At 38.2% G+C, this 19,996-nt stretch overlaps 1 protein-coding gene across 17 annotated transcripts in view; it reads right to left on the bottom strand.

Moving 5' to 3' along the window:
• Positions 1-19,996, bottom strand: part of MACROD2 (mono-ADP ribosylhydrolase 2) — a 911,164-nt gene that overhangs the window by 695,661 nt on the left and 195,507 nt on the right. For all 17 annotated transcript variants that reach the window (XM_075088273.1, XM_075088274.1, XM_075088281.1 and 14 more), the window contains one exon: positions 16,460-16,489. In XM_075088273.1, coding sequence (XP_074944374.1) covers positions 16,460-16,489 — 30 coding nt within the window. The remainder of the gene's footprint in view (positions 1-16,459; positions 16,490-19,996) is intronic.

The raw sequence follows: 19,996 nt of genomic DNA, 5'->3' as shown, positions 1-19,996 counted from the left end.
TTAGTAAAACCTGACCACTAACTCTAGCAAGCTGTTCTCAGAAGTCAAGCGTACTATTTTTCACATCACTTCAAACGTGGCCTTCTGTCCCTAAAGGGCTCTTTCTGAAGAAACACTATGTTAGCATTCATTACTGTAACCCATTGATATATATTTTATTCGTGGTTTTAAAGTTTTCAACTGCTTTTCTTTGATGCAATGCATAATCAGTAGTAGTGAAAAGACTACCTTAAAAAATGGAAGCCTCTGAACAAGTTTTGTAATAAACCATCAAAGGAGGGGAGTTTGAATTAAAGTCCTGAAGGGTAAGAAAAGAACCGAACTTGAAACAACTGAGGTCTCTAAGAACAATGGCAGGGATGGGAGAAATCGCTACCATTAACAATACTGGAAAGCTTAATTCAAAACAACTACCAGACACATTATCTTTGTTCACCTGGATCTAGAACTAAAACAACGGATGTGGTCAATATTACTGCAGTATAAATGTGAATCTTTTTGTTTCTCTGCTGAAAATATTTCAACAGTCAACCATAAAATCATACTTTCCAACCCCATGAAAAGTGAATACATGGGATCCTTAAATGAAAGGTAGTATATTTCAGATCACTACTACTGACTTGTAGCCAATGGCAGGCTTAAAACCCTACTTCAAATAAATCTACAAAAGATAACAGAGAGGTCAGCGTGCTGGCAGCAGGCTTAAACTCATGGTACATACAGGCCATGCTTCTATTACAAAATGTACAGTCATTCACAAATTAGAAAAGGCTGAAAAATGCTTCTGTAGACAATTTTCAATCATTAGTAATAGGAATGTTTTCTGGATACATTATGCTTCAGAACAAACACGCATCAATCATCTACCTATTTTTTCTATTATACTTAATGCCAAATTTATGTAAATATAGATTACTAATGAATTACTAGAAACCAGAAAATAAAAGCTTAACTTTTTATTTATTTAAAAGACTAAAACAATTGCCAGTCTACAAATGGAAAACTTCACTGCAATTCCTGTTCACTTTATTTAAAAATTAACATTATAATTTCAAAACCTTTTGAGAGTTGCTTGCCTTGGAGCGGTCTTTTACACCATTTCAAAGCTCAGGTGCTTGAGCTTTTAAAGTAATACTTGAGTTTATTTTTCCAGGCAAACAATTCTACTGAAAACTGTCTTTCAGTGTTTGAACACTGATGAAATGGTGGCAAGAAGTTCACAGCCAGGCTGGGAGTCACAGAAGCACTTTTACCAGTGCTCCAAGAAATTCAGATCCAGACAACAGACCCCTAAGTATTACCTTTTCAAATAGACAGGGGCAGATCTGTCATGGAGTTTGGGAAGTCTGCCAACCCTCAAAATCAGCAGTAGAGCTGGGAAAAGGAGTCTGAACTATTGCAACACCTGAAACTAAAAATGTAGAGCTCAAATCGTTCTGAACACATTTAAACTAAGAGTATTTTAAACTTTTAGTCCTCATTAGCATTTCCTACGTATATCAATCAGAAATGTTAATATAACTCCTTGGAACAACCAAACACTGTACGCACTTTTTAACTGCAAAATTAAAGATGTAGAAGAAAGGTCTTGCATAATACAAAGATAAAAGGTTTCCTTCTGAATTCAGCTACGGTTAACATTTGCACCTGGTGCTTACATAATTAAATACCGAAAACAACAATTGTACCCTAAGAAAAACTTAATTAGAGTAGGCATGTAGTAACAAATGTAAAATTACCATCATTAGTATGTCAGTGTTCTACAAATGGAACTGCTTAACTGCCAAGCCTACAACTCTCATGTCTGATTTATTCCCACAGATGAGTAGGAGACGGCCATTTGCACCCTTCTGTAATTTCAGGGCAACTGCATACAGGGGAGATTTACTCACGAAGGAGCAGGCAGGAGTACTGCTGTCATCTTGTCTCTCTCTCCAGAAACTCAGAAGGTGTACTACCGTTTACAGACATTTTTGCGCTACAAAAACAAAACCGTGTTGGGCAGCCTGGAACAAACTAATGAGTCTTCAAATCTCTCGTGTGTCCTGATCCTTCATCATTTCCTTGTGGGCTGCTTCACAGACACCTGCTTTTCTCACAGATGAGACATTGTGAATGACATGAGAGCTTCCCCTCATTCCCAAGGCAACAGGAAATCTTTAATTGCAAGCTTAAAGCTGTAACAAAAAAAAAATTAAGATTCCAGGGAAAAAAAATGTTTCAACGGCATAGTGGTATGGCTAGCGATACACTGGAAAAGATTGCCTACAGAAGTTGCAGAGTCACAAGTAAGAACACAGGGAAGAGTTTGACAAGTATCCACCAGGACTGCCCAAAGCAAAAGTGATACTGCCTAATCCAGCCTTGCTTTCCTCTGATTACATACAGAATCTTGTAAAATAGTTGGAATACTCTTATCAGGCCTGTGAAAGATCAGCAGCTGTGACACTCGTATGCATAGTCACATGAGGGAAAGAAATTATGCCCACAGTTATAATAATATAAGAACTTTTCAAGTGATCTTCTACCATCTTAGTCAGGGGAACAGTACTCACAAATCTTCCAATCCCACCACCATGAGAGATCCGACATAGTGTGACTAGATACAACCACGTACATCACAGCCTTGTGAACCCAAATGTTCTATTTCACATGAAATGGGCACACTGCTGTAAGGCCCAAGCTTACTGCCAGAAGTTTATAAATCTCTAAATGCCAAGATACATTAATTTGTCAGGAATTAATGTGAGATTAAAATGGGTATTTAAATGCTTTGTATATTTAATCAACTTTCCTCAGTTATTAAACTGTAAATATTCCCTGAGTATTAGGGCATTAATTAGCTCTGAGAAGCTCCTAAAGACTACAGCAGCCTTCCCGGATATTTCACGCCTGCAAAGTTATTTAAACATCACCACTGAATTTGTAAAGCTAAACAAGTCTTCCTCACAGTGTCTCCCCTGGCAGGGGCAGATTTAACTAAAGCTAGCACCTAAAGCCAGGTAATATTTAAACTGTGATTTGATAGCAGTACCAGAGGAGACCTGATACAACTTGTTCAATAAGAAGCATTAGGTTTTACATAACATAAATGAAAGAAAATCACAAAATTAAGAATTAAGGTAGTTTTTAAAAAGATACAGCCATATGCTTAATGGCAAACCTGTCACACCCACCAGCGTGGGCTCTCTGCCTTCCTTGTGCTGCAATACTAAAAGCCTGAAATAACATTTGGCCTTGCAAAAGGAAAAAACCTTCCCTTTATTAAGAAAACCCAGAGAAGCACTAGGCAAAACTGTAGTCTGACCTTAAACTTTTCCATGTAGTCAAGAAATAAAAAATGAGAAGTCTGGTTTATCAATTTTTGAAGGAAATTTCACATTAAGATAGTGTGGGGCATAGAAATGATTGTTTCTTGAGAAAACTATAGACAAATAAGGTTACCTAGCTGTGCAGCCATGAAACCTATTTTTCTTGATTCAATAAGGAACTATGACACCAAGGGTACTATGGCCTCACATATGCTGTAATAATGAGACATAACGAACGGTCTTCTGGGAGCTCTCCCACAACTGTTAAAATTTTATAGCATCAAATTTGGAAATTAACTTTGAAAAAGAGAGAATCCTATTTAATATTTGCTGTTATTTGGTACTTTTTTTGCTTTATAATGAAACAATTTCCTCTAAACATCCACATTCCTTATGTATAAAAATACTCAGCTGCTCCTGCTGAATAGACTCTCAAGGGAAAAGAAGAGAATAATATCGCGTATGAATTTTACAGTATTTATGTATTACAGTATTTACAGTATCATATGTTTGCCATTTTCCAGCTCCTGATGAAAAACTGACTTGTCTTCCAAGCAAGTTTCCTTCAAAACTCACATACGACTGTTATCTGTACCTAGTGTTATTAAGAATATTCAGGTTTTTGACACTCGTTCCACAAGTTATCTACATATACACTTATACATGTAAAGAGGTCCATGGTGAGGTCATGCTACTTTTCTTTTCTGTGAATGATTGTCTGATAAATATTCCGATTCTCTGTCCAGCTGTCATTTCAAGGGAGAAGTTTTCTGCTGAATCTTTTGTTCTCTGGGAGGGCAGGCAGTCCAGGCTGAAGAGGTAATTGCTTGTAAGCCCAGAGAAGAGGCTAAATTCCACTGCAGCTGGATTGTATCTGGATTGAACAGGGGCCCCACCCTTGAACAAATAATCCCTGTGGAGAAATTATTGTCCAATAATCAAGGATGAACAAATACAAAGAAGGTAGTAACACCGGAGTTTTTAATCCTTTTACACCGACAATACTGCCTTCATTCCAAAGAGCAATGGAAGAGCAGAGACAGTGAGCACCATAGTACAGCCAGGTTGGGTTAACCATTTTAAATCAAAATTGCAATTAAAAGATAAAGCTGACAACCATAACTGTAGGCTTTCATAAACTTTTTCTTCACTTACAGCAACTCTGAAATTGGCAGATCTTTTTCATTTGCTTGAGTAATGGATTTATATGGCTCAACAAATTACTGACTGTACAGAGCTCTTTTCCCTTCATCCCAGTACGAACTGGTGAAAGGAAGGAGAAGGGGTGCTACCTGCATTTAGGGGCGGATAGCATGATTCAAGATGACAGGGACTGGTGACTAAAGCTGTGATTCAGATATGATGTAAGAGTAAAGCTGGCAAGGAAGAGGCACAAGCATGTGAATTCAAAGAGACTGAATCTGGGAAATTGGTCTGGGACTAAAACTAAACCATTTCCCAGTAAGTAAGTCAGACAATGAGCCAGGAACAGAGAGAAACCATGACTGGCTAGGCACAGAGAATAATTTTTAGAAGTGAACATTAAGGTAAGAAGTTAGAAAGGGGACACTCACTCCTGGTCTCATGTTACAATTTGCCCAGCAGCAGAGGAAGTTATCACTCATCTCTTCCTCTTCCCCCTTGTTTCCACACCCATCACTCCTCTCTCAATCAGCTCTCTGCTCCTTAATCACATCAAAGGTTTTTAAGATCACAGTCTGAAATTGTCTAAGTAAAAACCCTCCCTAAATCCAATCCCTCTAACATGTAAATTTAGGGCAACAGACTTTTGAATGGACATGATTATAAGAGCCCTAAACTGCAAAATGCAGGTAGTGGGACTGGGAACAAGAAGTAGAGAAGAAGGGGGGAATCTCAAGCTGAGTTTCAGTCTGACAGTTTATACTGTTGCATTACATCCTGAGTTGACATACAAGTTCCAGTTTGCAGAATCGCTCGGAATTTACCAGATGTACCTTTTGAAACTTAAGGACCTCCATTCCTTTTACAGAAATTAGTCCCCTGTTGCATAGCTTAGGCCTTAAAATTAGACTTCTGACCTTAATCTGACTTTTCTTTTTTTTCTCCTTTTTGTAAAGATAACACCGTTGTTCTGTGGAAGACGAATATATTACTTATGAAATCTTTCATTTACTTGTGAAAACATATACCAAACTGGTAAGTAGCATAAAAAATACTGGTTTGCAGACCAGAGTTTAAGCACACGAAAAGTGAAACACATTTTAAGCCTGGAACAAAGAGGATGACTGAGATGAGGTTCCAGCTGGAAAAGCTGTACAGCTAGAGACAATATCATAATACATATATGCATAGAGACTGTGAGCCTGCAGGCAACTTCAATTCTGGCACTTCCTAACTTTAAGTACTTGGTTTTGCACCTTAATAACATTCTTTTAACATTGTGTGTGTATAATACACTCATAGATCACTCAGCCAAGACATAATTGATTTAATCATCCACATTTGTGAATGATTTGTGAAGCTTACGTGAGTTTGTTAAGTTGCAGCCCTACCCAACAAAAATTAAAACAGATGCCTCTATGAAGCACAGAGAAACAAGCTGGTAATGTAAAAGGAACAGACAGAACTGTAACAGAAGAAGTGTGACAAGAAATATTTTGTTCTTTGCTACTGTATATGTAGCCAAAACTACAACACTACAGATCCATCAGTCCAAATGGCATATGATTTTGAATTATAAAAAGATTAAAAAAAAATTAAAAGAAACTTGAATTCTAAACCATACACAGTACAAGGCATTTACATAAGAATAAGGAAAAGGATGTAAATATGGCAACTTTGTAAAGAAAAAAAACCCACTATTTTACACGTAATTTTAAGGTAGCATTTTAAATGGGAGAATCATTCAAATTCTTCTGCTGTTGGAAGAGATTTGTAGATAATATAATTAGATACTTTCTCTAATTCAGAAGACTTTTTGTCATCAAAAAGATTTTTAAATGCATTGTTACTAATACTATACAAATTCAAATTAAAAGTAAACAATCCTTCTCTAACTTAATATAGAAAAGCCCCAAATAAGAACAGTGAATTACTGTTTATTTAGAATTCTTAATGGTGGTAGCCTCAAATATTCACATTTTTCCTGTATTCAATTTATTCTCCATTAGTGTAAAACTTGTTATCTAGCAGTATCTTATTTCTAGTCAGTGGTCCTTCTGCCATTCCTTTATAGAGTTTGCTATATAACCAATTAAGGTCTAACTGTCAAAAAGTTGTTCTCAGTAGAGTACATTTTCTCGTTTTCCAAATATCATCCTGTTTCTACCGATGAAACCAGTACTAAAATTAAAATTCATTTTCCTTCCAGAGAGGAAAACAAAATTCCTATTTGCAAGACTGATATGTGCATAATAAAACCTCAGTGAGTTATGCTTTGCCTTCAGAGATCTGATTTTTGCTCACTTCTGATTGGATCTTTGGCAAAACATACAGTTTCCTTGTCTCATTTTCCCAACTGTAAAATGGAGAAAACATTGCTTCTCTGTTGCAGAACAATTAGGATAAATGCACCAAAGGACTGTGGAGCATTTAGACTCTGTGATAATAATGCTTATACAGATGAGGTTCATCATATGTTTTCTTTCATGTCAAAGCCAACTTCAGCAGTGCCCGGCCCTGGTTACTTCACATCTCAGGTTACTGTTTCCCCCACTACAACTGATTTTAAAAAAAAAAGTCTAAATTGAATCTACATAGTGATTCAGGCTAAACTTGGAAGACCTGGAAAGGGTGGGAGAGAGAGGTGGCAGGGAGTAAGCTTTCTTATTTGTTTCTTAAATCATAGGTGCATCATTTGTAGCTTGCTGTATGGCATGAGAATGAAAATAACAACTGGAAGCTGCATTACTATCCAATTTATTAACTTAGAAAAGACGAGAAACTGCAAAGACAGACTTGTACATGCAGGTTTTCCACTAACGTATCAAACATCAGTTACACCTATAGAAGAGTTTTAATCCTTCATTAGCAATCACCAGATTTCATTTTTTTTTTTTTACAGTGACAAAAGTTCATTCCACTTATTGTCTGTTTGATAGAGGGTTCTCAAAACTGGGAGGAAGAGATCTGCAAAGACAGGCACTCAGAAAACAAAGACAGACAGATCTTTCCAAGACTCAACCATCTTGCCAGCTGCTTGCTGGAGATTTTCTTGGCTTTTGAAAAGCTGCATGTTATAATCTGTAACCGTTTTGCACAAAACAAAGGAAATTTGAAAAAAAGTGATCAGCAAAGAACGACTCATAAACGAGTACTGGAGCTCTGGGAAAGAGCAGAAAATCTGAAATGGAAGGTGAGAGGTGAATGCAGACCTGATTTCATAATCCTTCATTCTATGCGGCAAGAAGAGAGTTGTAAACTCTTTCTATAATATGAGTAATTTTGATACTAATTTTCTGCTTGACTCTCTAGTTTAATCCTGGGTTTTATTAGATTTTCTTTGAAAACAGTACGACTAAGAAGTAACTGCTTTCATTAAAAACAAAAAGAATAAACTATTGTAAATTCATTCCATTACAGGAGGTAGGGCATTAATGACAATGACAAGCTCCCATGTCTGACCTTTGGGGAATGTGCGTTTTCATGCCCGAGTACATCAGCAGGCATAGTTACAGGCTCCTCCCTCCTTCTGAGGAGGTGCTATTGGCATGCAATGCCCAAAATTTGTCTTTTATTGGATGCACACACTTCTTAAAAATAATAACCAACAGGGATCAACAAATAATTGTTGCAATTTTTCCATGACTTGCTGCTCATACCTGTATCATTTATATATATTTGATGTTGAAAGCAAGGAGCTTAGGGCTTAGAGATACTTCTAAGGATTTCCTACTGATTAAGGTCTTTGCTTTATATTTAGACATACCAGTGTGAGAGCTTCAAGCAAATGGCCTGATACTCAAAAGTGCCTCTATGCCTACAAGTCAGGTACCTCCATCACTCCTTTATTTCATTTGTTCTATTTCTTGTAATATCAGCTGTAAAAATAAACAAACATGTTTTTTAAATGTTTTAAATTTCCTTTCACATTTTTCTCCTACTGAATAGTCCATACTTCTGTTACAGGACCAGGAAAATAGCTGTGGACCTTAAATCTGAAAAACAGAGTTAAAAACACCACCATGTCTGTTTGAGCGTAACAAAGGATGTCTTCACTGCAGTGCTCACTTTATTCTTACCTCAGCAAAAGGAACCCTGTCACAGTTGTTAGGTGTGAAACTGAACAACTTTGACACGTGTCCCAGTTGACAGATTTTTCTTTAAGGAAACCAATCTAATGCTTAATTTGAAAAACTGTCTTCTGTACACTGGTACAGATATATATACTTGAATGCCTGACTTACTGTAGTCTCACTGTAGCACACAGCCACACGAGTTGCTTCCTGCATTCCCAGACTCTATTTTCACCCTGGGAGCTGTGCTCTTCACTTTCAAATACAGGGGGAGAATCTCAACAGAAGTATCCTATGATGCTTGAGCAGCACCGTGGTAAATGAAAAACTAATTGTATTTTCTGCATGCAAGACATATGTGTGAGACATATATGTTCTATTTGTCTATATGTAGAAAAAATGTTGAACATTTTTAGAGCATATGTCTCATTCATGTAACAAACATCCCACAAATTGCCTTATACATCGTCTGATGTCTGTGGATTAGGGAAGGTTTGTGATCTCTCATCCTGATTTGCTGTCCTGTCCCATAGCATGAAACAAAAAAGAAAAAAGGCAGACATTCCTTACATAACTGCCAGCCTTTTCGGCTTGGTTTTTTATCAAGAGCACCTTAAATTTTCAATTACCATGAACTTTCCCAGTCTAACAAAAATAATGCCATATTTTTATTTATGCACATGCACATGTGTGCGCACACACACAAAGTCTGACTTTCTGAAAAGGCTGGAAGATGCAGTCACGAATATATATAGTGGCATGTATATATAAGTAAGTACATATGAAAGCCATATATATGGCAGAAACTGTATATGTTCATTTTTCAGTTGTGGGTACATAACACTGTAATTACCTTGTAACAAAATCAGGAAAATGAGGAGAGTCAGTGTGGCAGTCTGAGTAAGAAAAAGGCCTTGCAATTAAGTGGAAGCCTAGAGTACCGCGGACTCAGCATTCAGTAACTGATGAGTGAAAAATAAAACATCACCTTCTAATGCCTCAAATCAACACAGCAGCAATCTTAAAAGGCTGAGGACAGCAGGGAGCAAGTACACCTGGACACACTAATTTTTAGTTAATTTTCGTGACAGAAACATACAGTCATGTTCCTGTATTGCTGGCTGGAATAGGAGAACCACTTTAGAGGATCACAGGCTGAATATGTACTTTTAAAAAGTCATCATTAGGGAAAGTCATTTATGGGCATCAACAGCTGTACGTACACATTTAAAACTTAACGCCTGATCACATACCTGTATCAGTTCCTGTAAACAGCAAAACAATTTATTTATTTTTTAAGAAACTGCTGGTAAAGTGTAATTAACAGGATACAATTAGGCAACAACTAAGAAATACTTACAATCAATCCAGAAACTTCCTGTTCATGATTATTAGCTGTAACAGAATGTATAAAATGACTGGAGAAAGGAAGTGAACACCCTATCTAACCAAAGAGCAAAATATGTATCATATTTAAACAATACCAACTCCCCAAAAAAAGAAAAACCACCCTATAAAATGGAGCACACATTTAAATACAATCATGGCAGTTTGGGTTAAGGGTCTTTTGGAATAAACTATGCTTATTTATTTATAGAGCTATCATCACTATATCTCTAGATGCACTACAAAATGAGAAAATCCACTTATTTTAATTAAAGCTGAACTGAAACACACATGGAAATACCCAATGCACTAACAGAAGGCAAAAAACCCCCACACATACACAGATTGAAGAAAGAAAGAAAAAACGTTTCAGGAAAAACTGACCTGTAGAGAAAGACTTTGTTTACATAGGAAGTTTGAATAAATTCTATAAAAGTGGTTAAATTACAGCGAAATATATTTGCTTTGATCTAATCAAACAAAAAGCTCATACATAATAACAAGATTTTGGGCTGAACCAAACACCTTGAAAGGGTTACAGTCTGCCCAGAGCTACTGAGCTACCAATGGAATTAGTATTACAGCTGTACAGAAATAAATAAATAAATAAATATAAAAATATTAAAATTTTAATTGGCTGATATACTGTCACAGTGGGGGAACTGGAGGATACAGCCCTCAAACCCACTCTATTTACAGAGATGAAAAAGAACAGGATGCTAATAGTAAAAAGAGATAAAACACTAACAACAATACAGAATTGCAGCAGCAATCTTCTAGCAAAAAGGGATTGATTAGCAACAAAGGGAAACAGCCATTTGCCTTAAATTATCAGTTCTTCTACATGATCATTATTCGCTAGGAAAATCTTTGTACCTTCGTAGCTATTATCTAAATACCTAAGATATGATAGCGCACTGTACAAAGCAACTGAAAGCTTTTGAAGCTAGATGGAATTCCAGATGAAGCACATTTGTTCCATGAAGCCATTTGTTGCAAGCACACCCCAATCTGACAAAAGCATTTGACATGATACAAGAAAATGCCAACAGACTGACATTAAAAAAAACCCACCAAAATAATAATGCTTATTTTCCTGACAAAAGAATCCTGTCAGTGCTCCTTTCCCAAACTCTTTCTTTTCCTCTCAAGGGACGCATTCATATTATGTGCACATCATGCATAAATTTAAACTTTGGATTTAAACCCTTGCTTCATTTGCATTTAAATTATGTAAATATCAAGCCCAAGCCCTGTGAAATCCAAAACAGGATAAAACAGGCTTGTCTTCTTCCTGTTATACATTTTGAATGAGCTACTGTAGGGCCAGTCTAGTATTTAAAGCATTCTCCTGCTATAACGTTATGGGGTGCTTTGGAAGTTGTCTCGTTCCAGCCTCCGATTTTCTCTTGTGTTACTTTCACTTCTCAAGATCATGAATATTCATTTGCCATGCAAGTTGATGTTCAGTTATTATTCAGATAGTGAAAAACCTCCTCTTTTTTTGGTAGAGATTTAACTATCAGAAGGAGGTTGGAAACGGTTAGTAGTGTATCTAAGTCACAGCCATGATAATAAAAACTTTATCCCTGGCCAAGGGGAGGGATGCTAAGATATTTATGTCAGCTGTTCCTTCCCGCCACTACTGACTGGATAATCACTGGCTTTTTGGACCTATTAGTCTGCAATTAACTGACAAATACGGTGGCTGGCGAACACCAGTGTCTTTGTAGCAGCATCCTACCAGCAGTTATCCTCTATAGCATTAGCAGCAGCCGTGACTTAGTTGCTACACACCTGCTATACCCATGTTGGAAGACAATGAACTCCATCACCAGTTTGGACCCAGGCGGTACAACCCAGATGCTCAAACACTGCTACCTAACAGCATTTCAGCTGCCTCAGGCAACATGACATATCTGACCCTCAGCTGTCATTCTGGAAAGGTGCACATGCCCATCCAAGCCTACATCCTATCTGCCAGATCCCTGCCGGTATCTGGGAGATCCCGCTGGGTTGATGTGGCACTAGATGCTTGCACATAGGCAAGCATAGCTGCTCGCATTTTGAAGCGGCGTACTGACCCTCACACAGTCTGTCTCCTCCACCACATGACTGTGCTCAGGCTCAGCAAACAACTCCAGCCACTGAATAACTCATTTCCTTCCTGATAAACCTGTTTTCCAGGATAGAAGTCAGTCTGTGGTAATTTCATTCTAGCAAGAGAAAACTTTTTTTTTTTGGCCACTATTATAATCTAACACAGAGGTAAAGGAAAACAAAGAAGGCAAGCAAATCCCACTTTCAAAATGGAGTCTACCCAATAATGTACAGAGAACCCCTGTCCCCTACTGTGATCATGAACACAATACAAGTTCTCTATGCCATAACAGTTGTTTAAAACGACATGCCTACAAACCAAATCTTGGCAGTCTGGAGAGGTAGGTCTGGTCTACATTTAAGATATGCTAACACACTTATGGCTGTAGAGGAATTAATTTTTTCCATGCCAGCAAAAGCCCTAGAAAAGGCATAGTTACACTGAGAGAGACAAAGAGACAGAGAGAAACAGAAAAGCAGACAGATCATTTGGGGCAGTCAACTTAAACTGGGTCCAAACAATGCTTACAAAAGACTGCGACTGTAACATGACTCCTCTCAGAGGTTAAGACAAAATTACCATTTTCAAATACAGAGCTAACAAAACTTACGTTCATAACAGGACACACTAAACAAATACCTCCTTCCCAAATTCTAGCATAGGCAACAAAATTTTATGAGAGGGGAAAAAACAAATCCCTAGATTGCTATTTTAAATATATCCTCAATTTAAGGTCAAACAAAGCAAGCCAATCCAGAAATCAGCATGCAACACAAACTTGATTATACTCAGCAAATGAAGTAAAGGAAAAATAAACCCCAAGGAAAACAGCTGCAAATGAGGTGGGGGCAATGGGGCACAAAACCCCCCAAACCCACAGACTACCCAAAACCATAAGAGGGAGGAGAAATTTTAGCTCTTGCTCACTTTGCTTTAACAAAGTGCATGAAATCACACACTTTCATTCCTTGACATAGCTGTAAAAGAATGTAAAAAAAAAAAACCTGCCACACAACACGGCATTTTGATTTCTCAACAGCCAAAACTTAATGATACATTTTCAAAAGGGGTTACTTTTTCTCAAAATATTAAATGTTTTTTCCTCAGTCCCTCCAAATGCGGGTAATTTTCTTAATAATTTTCACCTTTGCACTGTTGAACATAATGGGACAAGTAATACCTGACACACAAATAAGTCATAATGCTCTGTGCAAGTTAATAGGAGCAATGAGATGTTGAATGTGTGATAAATCTAGACCTGAAAGTGACATATACCTCCGAAATAAAAACCAATTAATCTAAAAAGTAAGGAATGAAAAAGAAAAAAGGCTCACTCACCAAACTCATAATGAAATCCTGGAAACTTCAGAGTTATTTGAAAAGCAGAAAGAAACCTTCAACATCTATAACTAAAGATTCTTCTAAGACTCTATTGTGGGTTTCTCGATTTTATGATTAAACAGCTCTGTGAAAAATTGTTTCTGGTCTCTTTTGTACTTTTACCTCTTCATTCCAAATGGTAATGAAAATTAATAGACAGCATTTAAATGGGGAATGCAAGAACAAATCATTACTCTGGCTCCGGGAAACCAAAGCACACAGATGTTCTGATGTGGCTCCAAGGTGATGCAAGGATGATAAGCAGCAACCCAAAACCAACATCGCCTGAACTTGTAGCCAAGTGCTCTGTGTTTGCTGACCACATCGTCCGTTGGGTTCCTCTACAGTTCTCCCCCAGAGGGAGAGATGTATTAATTCACAAATGTTAGACCAGTGTGTTCAAAAAACCGTTTCCAACTATTTTTTGTACAATTCTCGACAGATTTAAAACATATAACAGCTCACAACCAGCTCAATACCACAAAACCTGTTGCACAATCTTGAACAAGTAGAAATTCCTGGTGGTTTTAATTTTCTGTAAAACTATGGTATTTGCACACCCAGCAGTGACAGAATTAAATTAACAAGTGTTACTGAAGAGATCTGAATCCTATTATTGGAGAAACTACACTGGTATTTTGTATTATCATACATATTCAGCATCTGCAATCAAAAGAAGGCTTGGTGTTTACATATACAATAAAGTTTTAATAATTCACTAGCAATATTTCCTGCTGAGTGCTGCCACCACTTCCTTCTGGAAAAAGGAAAAAAAATATAACCAGAATTTAAAATCCAAACCCATTCAACTGGAAATTAAATGATCCCTTCTATAGAGAAATGCACACTGCCAGTAACAAGTCATTTTTCTAAGCAGTGGGGACTCCAGGCTTCATCTTCCTGCGGCAGGCAGGTGGGACAGCCAGGGGTGCCTCCATCTTGTGCTGCCCTGAGTGAGCTCCAGCCTGCAGACCCTGTGCTCCCTTCCCTCTCCAAAAGGGCACGGCCAACACATGCACCCAAGGACAGAGCCACGGACATCCCATGGTGGCTGCCCAAACTTGGGAGTACTTTGGGAGCAAAAATTCTCAAAATTTTTCCTCAAAAGACTTGGAAAAACTAAGTGAGCACTCTCTGAGGATGTGTTGGCCACCCTACCCAAGGGCAGCTCACAGCACTTCCAGAGCACAAACGAAGCCGCTCAACCATCAGCGGTCAAACTTTAAGCCATGAAATAGCCAAATTAGTATATTACCTGCATTGCAAGGAAGGGGGTATGTTCTTATCCTTCTACCGCAGATTAAAGCATCTGGGATTGTGTTTCATGGGGTTTTGGCCACAGGGGGCTGCAGGGAGCCCTCCTCTGTGGGAAGGCATCTGGGTAGCCAGTCACAGCCAGTTCAGCAGGGGACCCACCATGTGCCAGAACTCAACCTGCCATAGGAACTTCCTGACACTGCTGAGGAAACTTATTTAAGAAATGGTGGGAAAAGCCCAAAACGGTGCCAGGGCAGGAGGAGAGAGGGGAGATGTGGAAGAGAAGGTGCAGCAGCATACTGACCCAGCCTTGTGTGCCACCATCAGCCCGCCCTGAGGGGGCGGGAGACTGGGAGGTGGCGGGGCAGCGGCCAGGCCAGGGGAGGAAGTGTTTTTAAATGCCAATAAATTTACTTGATTAAAACTCCCCCACTTTTAACACATAAAATACAAATAAAATCCCGACTTGACCCTCGGCATGGGCTCATCCAGCCTGCAACAGAGGTACAGCCACATTATGACGTGCCACGCTGAATGGACCTCAACTTTTGAAGTATGGTCCAGCTGAATAAATACCATGGAAAGTCAATAGCCAAATCCTTTCAGCAGCAGGAGTGCTCTGGGAACCTGATTAGAATTTGAACATTTACACTGGTTTGTTTTTTTTTTTTTTGAAAAATTTGGTATACTGCAAACAACTAACTCGAATCAAAAGAAACAGATTAATCCAACAGGATGACCAGATAAGGCTTCACTGTACTTTACCATCCAGACACACAGCTGAGAAACATGAACCATTTTGTTTAGACACCCAGGTGAAGCTGTCAAGCAGCTTTGCATGGTCCACAAATAAGGGAGGCCTGTTCAGTTAAGGCTGTTAAAACAAAAGGTTTGACCACTTATCCTCAAGCCTCACAAGCAAGAGCAATCTTCTGTCTTTTCACAGAGCCCTTTCCTTTACCCTTGCATATGTAAGCTCTCATCAGGTCCTTTTAACTCCAGCCAGGAAGGAAGATTAGTCACTGCCTGTACCACTACTGCACTGTGAAATTTCCAGAACTGAGCTCTTTTACTTCCTTCTGGGAGGCAGGGGAAGTCACAGAAAACAGAGATCAAGCTCTTAATGGCCTTTTTTCCCCCCCTGAATTGTTAATACTCATGTAAGCTCTTACAGCCACAGTACTACAGTATTACAAAAAGCAAAATAACACCAACCTACAGCACCCCTATATTTGGAAACAACATGCACTATGTGCACTTGTGCCTCTCTGTCTTACTAATATACATGTTGGTAGCATCTCTTGCATGCACCAAACATTGGTATTGGAATCTACTTGAGTATTCTGGCAAGTAGAATGGGGTAAGCAACCAAGTTAAAAAAAAGTGCAAAGATAAAACCTCATTCATTTACAAAAATAAGTTTTTACCATGTTTTAATTTTGTAACTTTTTAAAATAACTATTTAACACGCATTGAAGGTTCCCTTGAAGTAAATTAAATAAAAATCCTAAATACTTAAACACAACATAACAAGGAACATAACAGTTTCATTATGTTTCATTTAGCCCTGTGTAAAGGTCGGCCCTAGTCTAATCCAGAGAGGAAATGAGATTCAGCAGCAGTCACTCACCCTGCCTCTTGATGATAAAACACTTTATTAACTTTGGTGAGTTTTCCCATCGAATAATTTAACTCTTCTACCTTTTGAACTTATCATATATTGTTTTACAACCAACTAAACACTACATTTGCTCAGCATATATTTCACATTTATTTAAGAATAAATACAGCATTAAGCAAAGACTCACCTCCTCCTCCTCCAAGAAGGCTGGAATTTGCTGCAAGAAGAAGAAAAGGAGAATCATTAGCACTGAGCTTCCTAAATATAGGTGGAACCAAACAGAAGATGTTTCACATGGAATTTTCCATTGTTTCAATAAGTTTTCTACTCTCCGCTTATCCAAAAACATTTACTGCAAAAACAATAATTCATGTAAATTGTAACTGCAATCTTTACCTTTCAACTATTTTGCAATATCTTGTATATTGTAAGCTAATAAATAAAACAGTAATACAATTAAAGCTTAATTTCTTGAATAGCTTATGAAATTACAATCTTGCATTTGTAATTCTATAAACCACGTTCCTTTTTGATTACCAAATGAAGCCTTTTATTTTAAAGAAATGTAAACAGACCTCAGTGCAACTTTTGATTAGCTCTCCTTGTTTTCTATGGCATGGCACCTATGAGGATGATGAGAAACCTTGGCCCTGTTGATATCAAAAGGTGTTTTAACATTGTATGCAATTAAGTTGGGATTTCACTCAGTATGCTTAATTGCCTCTGTACTGCAACCATCCAGCTACCCATGCCAGAGCAGATAAATCACTTATGGAAATCAATTTTTAGAGTGTGATACAAGATGGCCCTCCAAATTAAGCTAGCACAATTGGAGCCATGCCAAATATTTTCCTTTCACTGCCTGGGCAAAACCAGAAGGAAAGCCCAGGCTTTTAAGCCTGCCTTGAGTAAAGTATTCACCCTTTAGATGTGTGGGAAACAAACCCCTGTCCTATCATGATATAGATAAAACACAGCATAACAGCAAGAGTATAAGGGGTGGCACCACAGGTATTTCTTATTGCTTCCTGATAAGTAAAAGAGAAGCAAGGCATCAAACCATTTCCTACTCCAGGACAAGGGTAGATGGCAAGAATAAAGCGGGTACTTTCCAGTATCCAAACTTTCTATCTCTTATATGTTATTTTTTTAATTATTTCCCTCTGTTTCCCACATAGAAGAATGTAAACAGCAAAGTCCCTGCTGTTGGTTTTTCCATCACTTTCTTGAGACTCTGTTGTGGTCAGCTGTTTTGGCTGTGGCCCCGCCCTCCCCCACCCCCACCTCTTGCCCACATGGCAGAGCATGGGAAGCTGGAAAGGTCCCTGGCTACTACAGGCACTACAGTGAAGAGAATCTACCCTTTCTCAGCCAAAACCAGCACAGACTCTCACAAAAAACCAAGTTACCTTGGTCTTCCTCATTTGTTTTTCAGATATTCTACAAACGTCTTTGACTTAACATCCACTTTCAGCTCAACCATTTGCAGCTGGCTTTCCCTAACGCTGCAGTGAAACTGTCTTCACTGAAAAGCTAAAATTTCCATCAAAGTAGCATACCCAAAATCTCTGATTTATAAAGCAATATATTCCATTATTATCTTACAGTTATTCAAGTAGTAGCTTTATATTATTCAAAATGCAATGTTCTTTGAAGAAATAAATATGCAGCTTTATACACAGCACAGCTGACAAAATCAAATCAAAATAAACGGCAGACTACAGGGAGAGTTATCCATCCTAGGACTAGTTGTTTCTGTACTCAATGAGTGAGTGAATTGTTGAAACCAAGACCCAGAGGGATGATCTCGTGCATCTTTCTGATCCAAGTTTGGTTCTAATACTCTAGAAGATTAGATGGACGAAAATGGGGCTAATAATCTTTGTTTCTAAAGCAAAGCCATTTGTAGCCATTTTCAAAGAAGTGCCTGACTTCCTTTTTGCTGTCTGGATTCTTCCTTCAGATGCTACTCAGTAACACAGCTGAAAACTGTCCGCTATTCCTTTTGGTTCAGATTTCTGACACATCACTGAGGTGAACTGGCTCATGGACAGATACACACGTGGCAGCATGGTGTGGCTAGGAAAAAGAATATGGGCCAACACAGTTTGGAGAAGGCAGTGCAAATCCTCCTTTTTGGCTGTCACATACTGTCATATTAGCTCAAGATCCTTAACTTCCATATATCAATATCCCATCAATCAACTACATTGCTAGCACATCACTGTCAGTTACTTTGCTTTCACACAGCATAACAAGACCACTTTAGAATCTTGACTATCCTCTATAAAGTGCTAGCAGGGAACAAATATTGCCATATATAAATTGCATTTGAAAAGATATAATAAAAGTAATAATAAACATGTGCAGTCAAATTGCGGAATGCCACTGAACTTTAGCCTTCCTATATGTACCTGCTCTTGCCCTCACTGAAATTCACTATTGAAGAAAGACACAAATGAAAAACAGCCTCATGTATTTCTACAGCAGCTTCCAAAGGACTCCTGTAACAGGTAATATCAAGTTCCCTGCAGAAGAGCGAGTATATCTGAGACAAAATTCAGCACACTTCCTATCAGGAGAAAATAAAAGTAACAAAGTGTCATCTACTGCCGTAAGTCAGCTATTCAAGATTATTCTTTTTGGCACTGTAGAATGCACCTACAATTACCATTCCAGTTCTTGAATCAGTCAAAATCTATGATTTCAGGTATTATGTTTGAGAGACTTAAGAGACACAGCTAAGACCTGCTATACCTCACTGTAACCGGTTTCCACTGCTACAAAAGTTTCTTCTGATACCCTGCCAACACCCCCATGGCAAACCCTCTCTTGCTGGCTTCTCAGAGAATTATGTTTCTCTCATTAACTTTTCCTGACATTGTTCATCTTTCTAATACTTTCTAAAATTTGTTAATAACATATAGTATAACTCAGCATCACACACTTCTCTATAGAAACAGCAAAAACAGTTCAAATAGATATTTGGCTGCATATACTACAGCTATTGAAATTGCAGTAATAATTCTTAGGCACCTTTTTTTTTTTAAGGCAATATGCTTGACCATTAGGAGAAAAATCAAACCATTCTCATATGATGCCAGGAAACAACATGACTGGGTTATATTTACAGCATCCTTTCCAGAAACATAATGCGTCACTCAAAAAGCAAGATCTTCTATTTTCAGATTTTTTCAATTGTACCCAAAAAGGTCAATAAAATATACCTATCTCCATTTTTGTGAAAGCCTTACCATTAAAGAAGTAACTTGTCACTTACCACCTAAAGAATACTTTCCCCCAGGCAGAGATGAGGATTCCCACCTGGATTCAGAGAGGAGGGTGGCTCAGCCCCATGGCTGTAATCACATCATATTATGTTGGAGCATGTATTACCTCTCTTCTCAGTCCCCCAGTGTTAAATGACAGCTGCATTTTGTCCATCAGTGCTCCCAAATGATCAAATCTTGCAGAACACTTTGAAAGGGACTCCTGCAGTAGAGATTCAGCTATGGGTAGGTATGAGCAACCAGCAGTGGGACCCTACTTGCTTTCAACCTCCAAAATTGGTGTAGTCCAAATTGCTCCCCGGGTTGCATCATGACACTGTGTGCATGTGCAACTCCCACACCTGACTCAGGGCACGCCCAGCCTTAGGTAGCACACTCTTTACAACATTTGTAGACAACTCGTAAATCCATCTTGACTAACCTCTTGTCCTCGT

Source organism: Phalacrocorax aristotelis, chromosome 3, assembly GCF_949628215.1.
Source record: "Phalacrocorax aristotelis chromosome 3, bGulAri2.1, whole genome shotgun sequence".
In the NCBI taxonomy this organism is placed as follows: domain Eukaryota; kingdom Metazoa; phylum Chordata; class Aves; order Suliformes; family Phalacrocoracidae; genus Phalacrocorax; species Phalacrocorax aristotelis.
The sequence above is the reverse complement of the archived record's forward strand: the minus strand, read 5'-3'. Positions and strand labels throughout refer to the sequence as shown.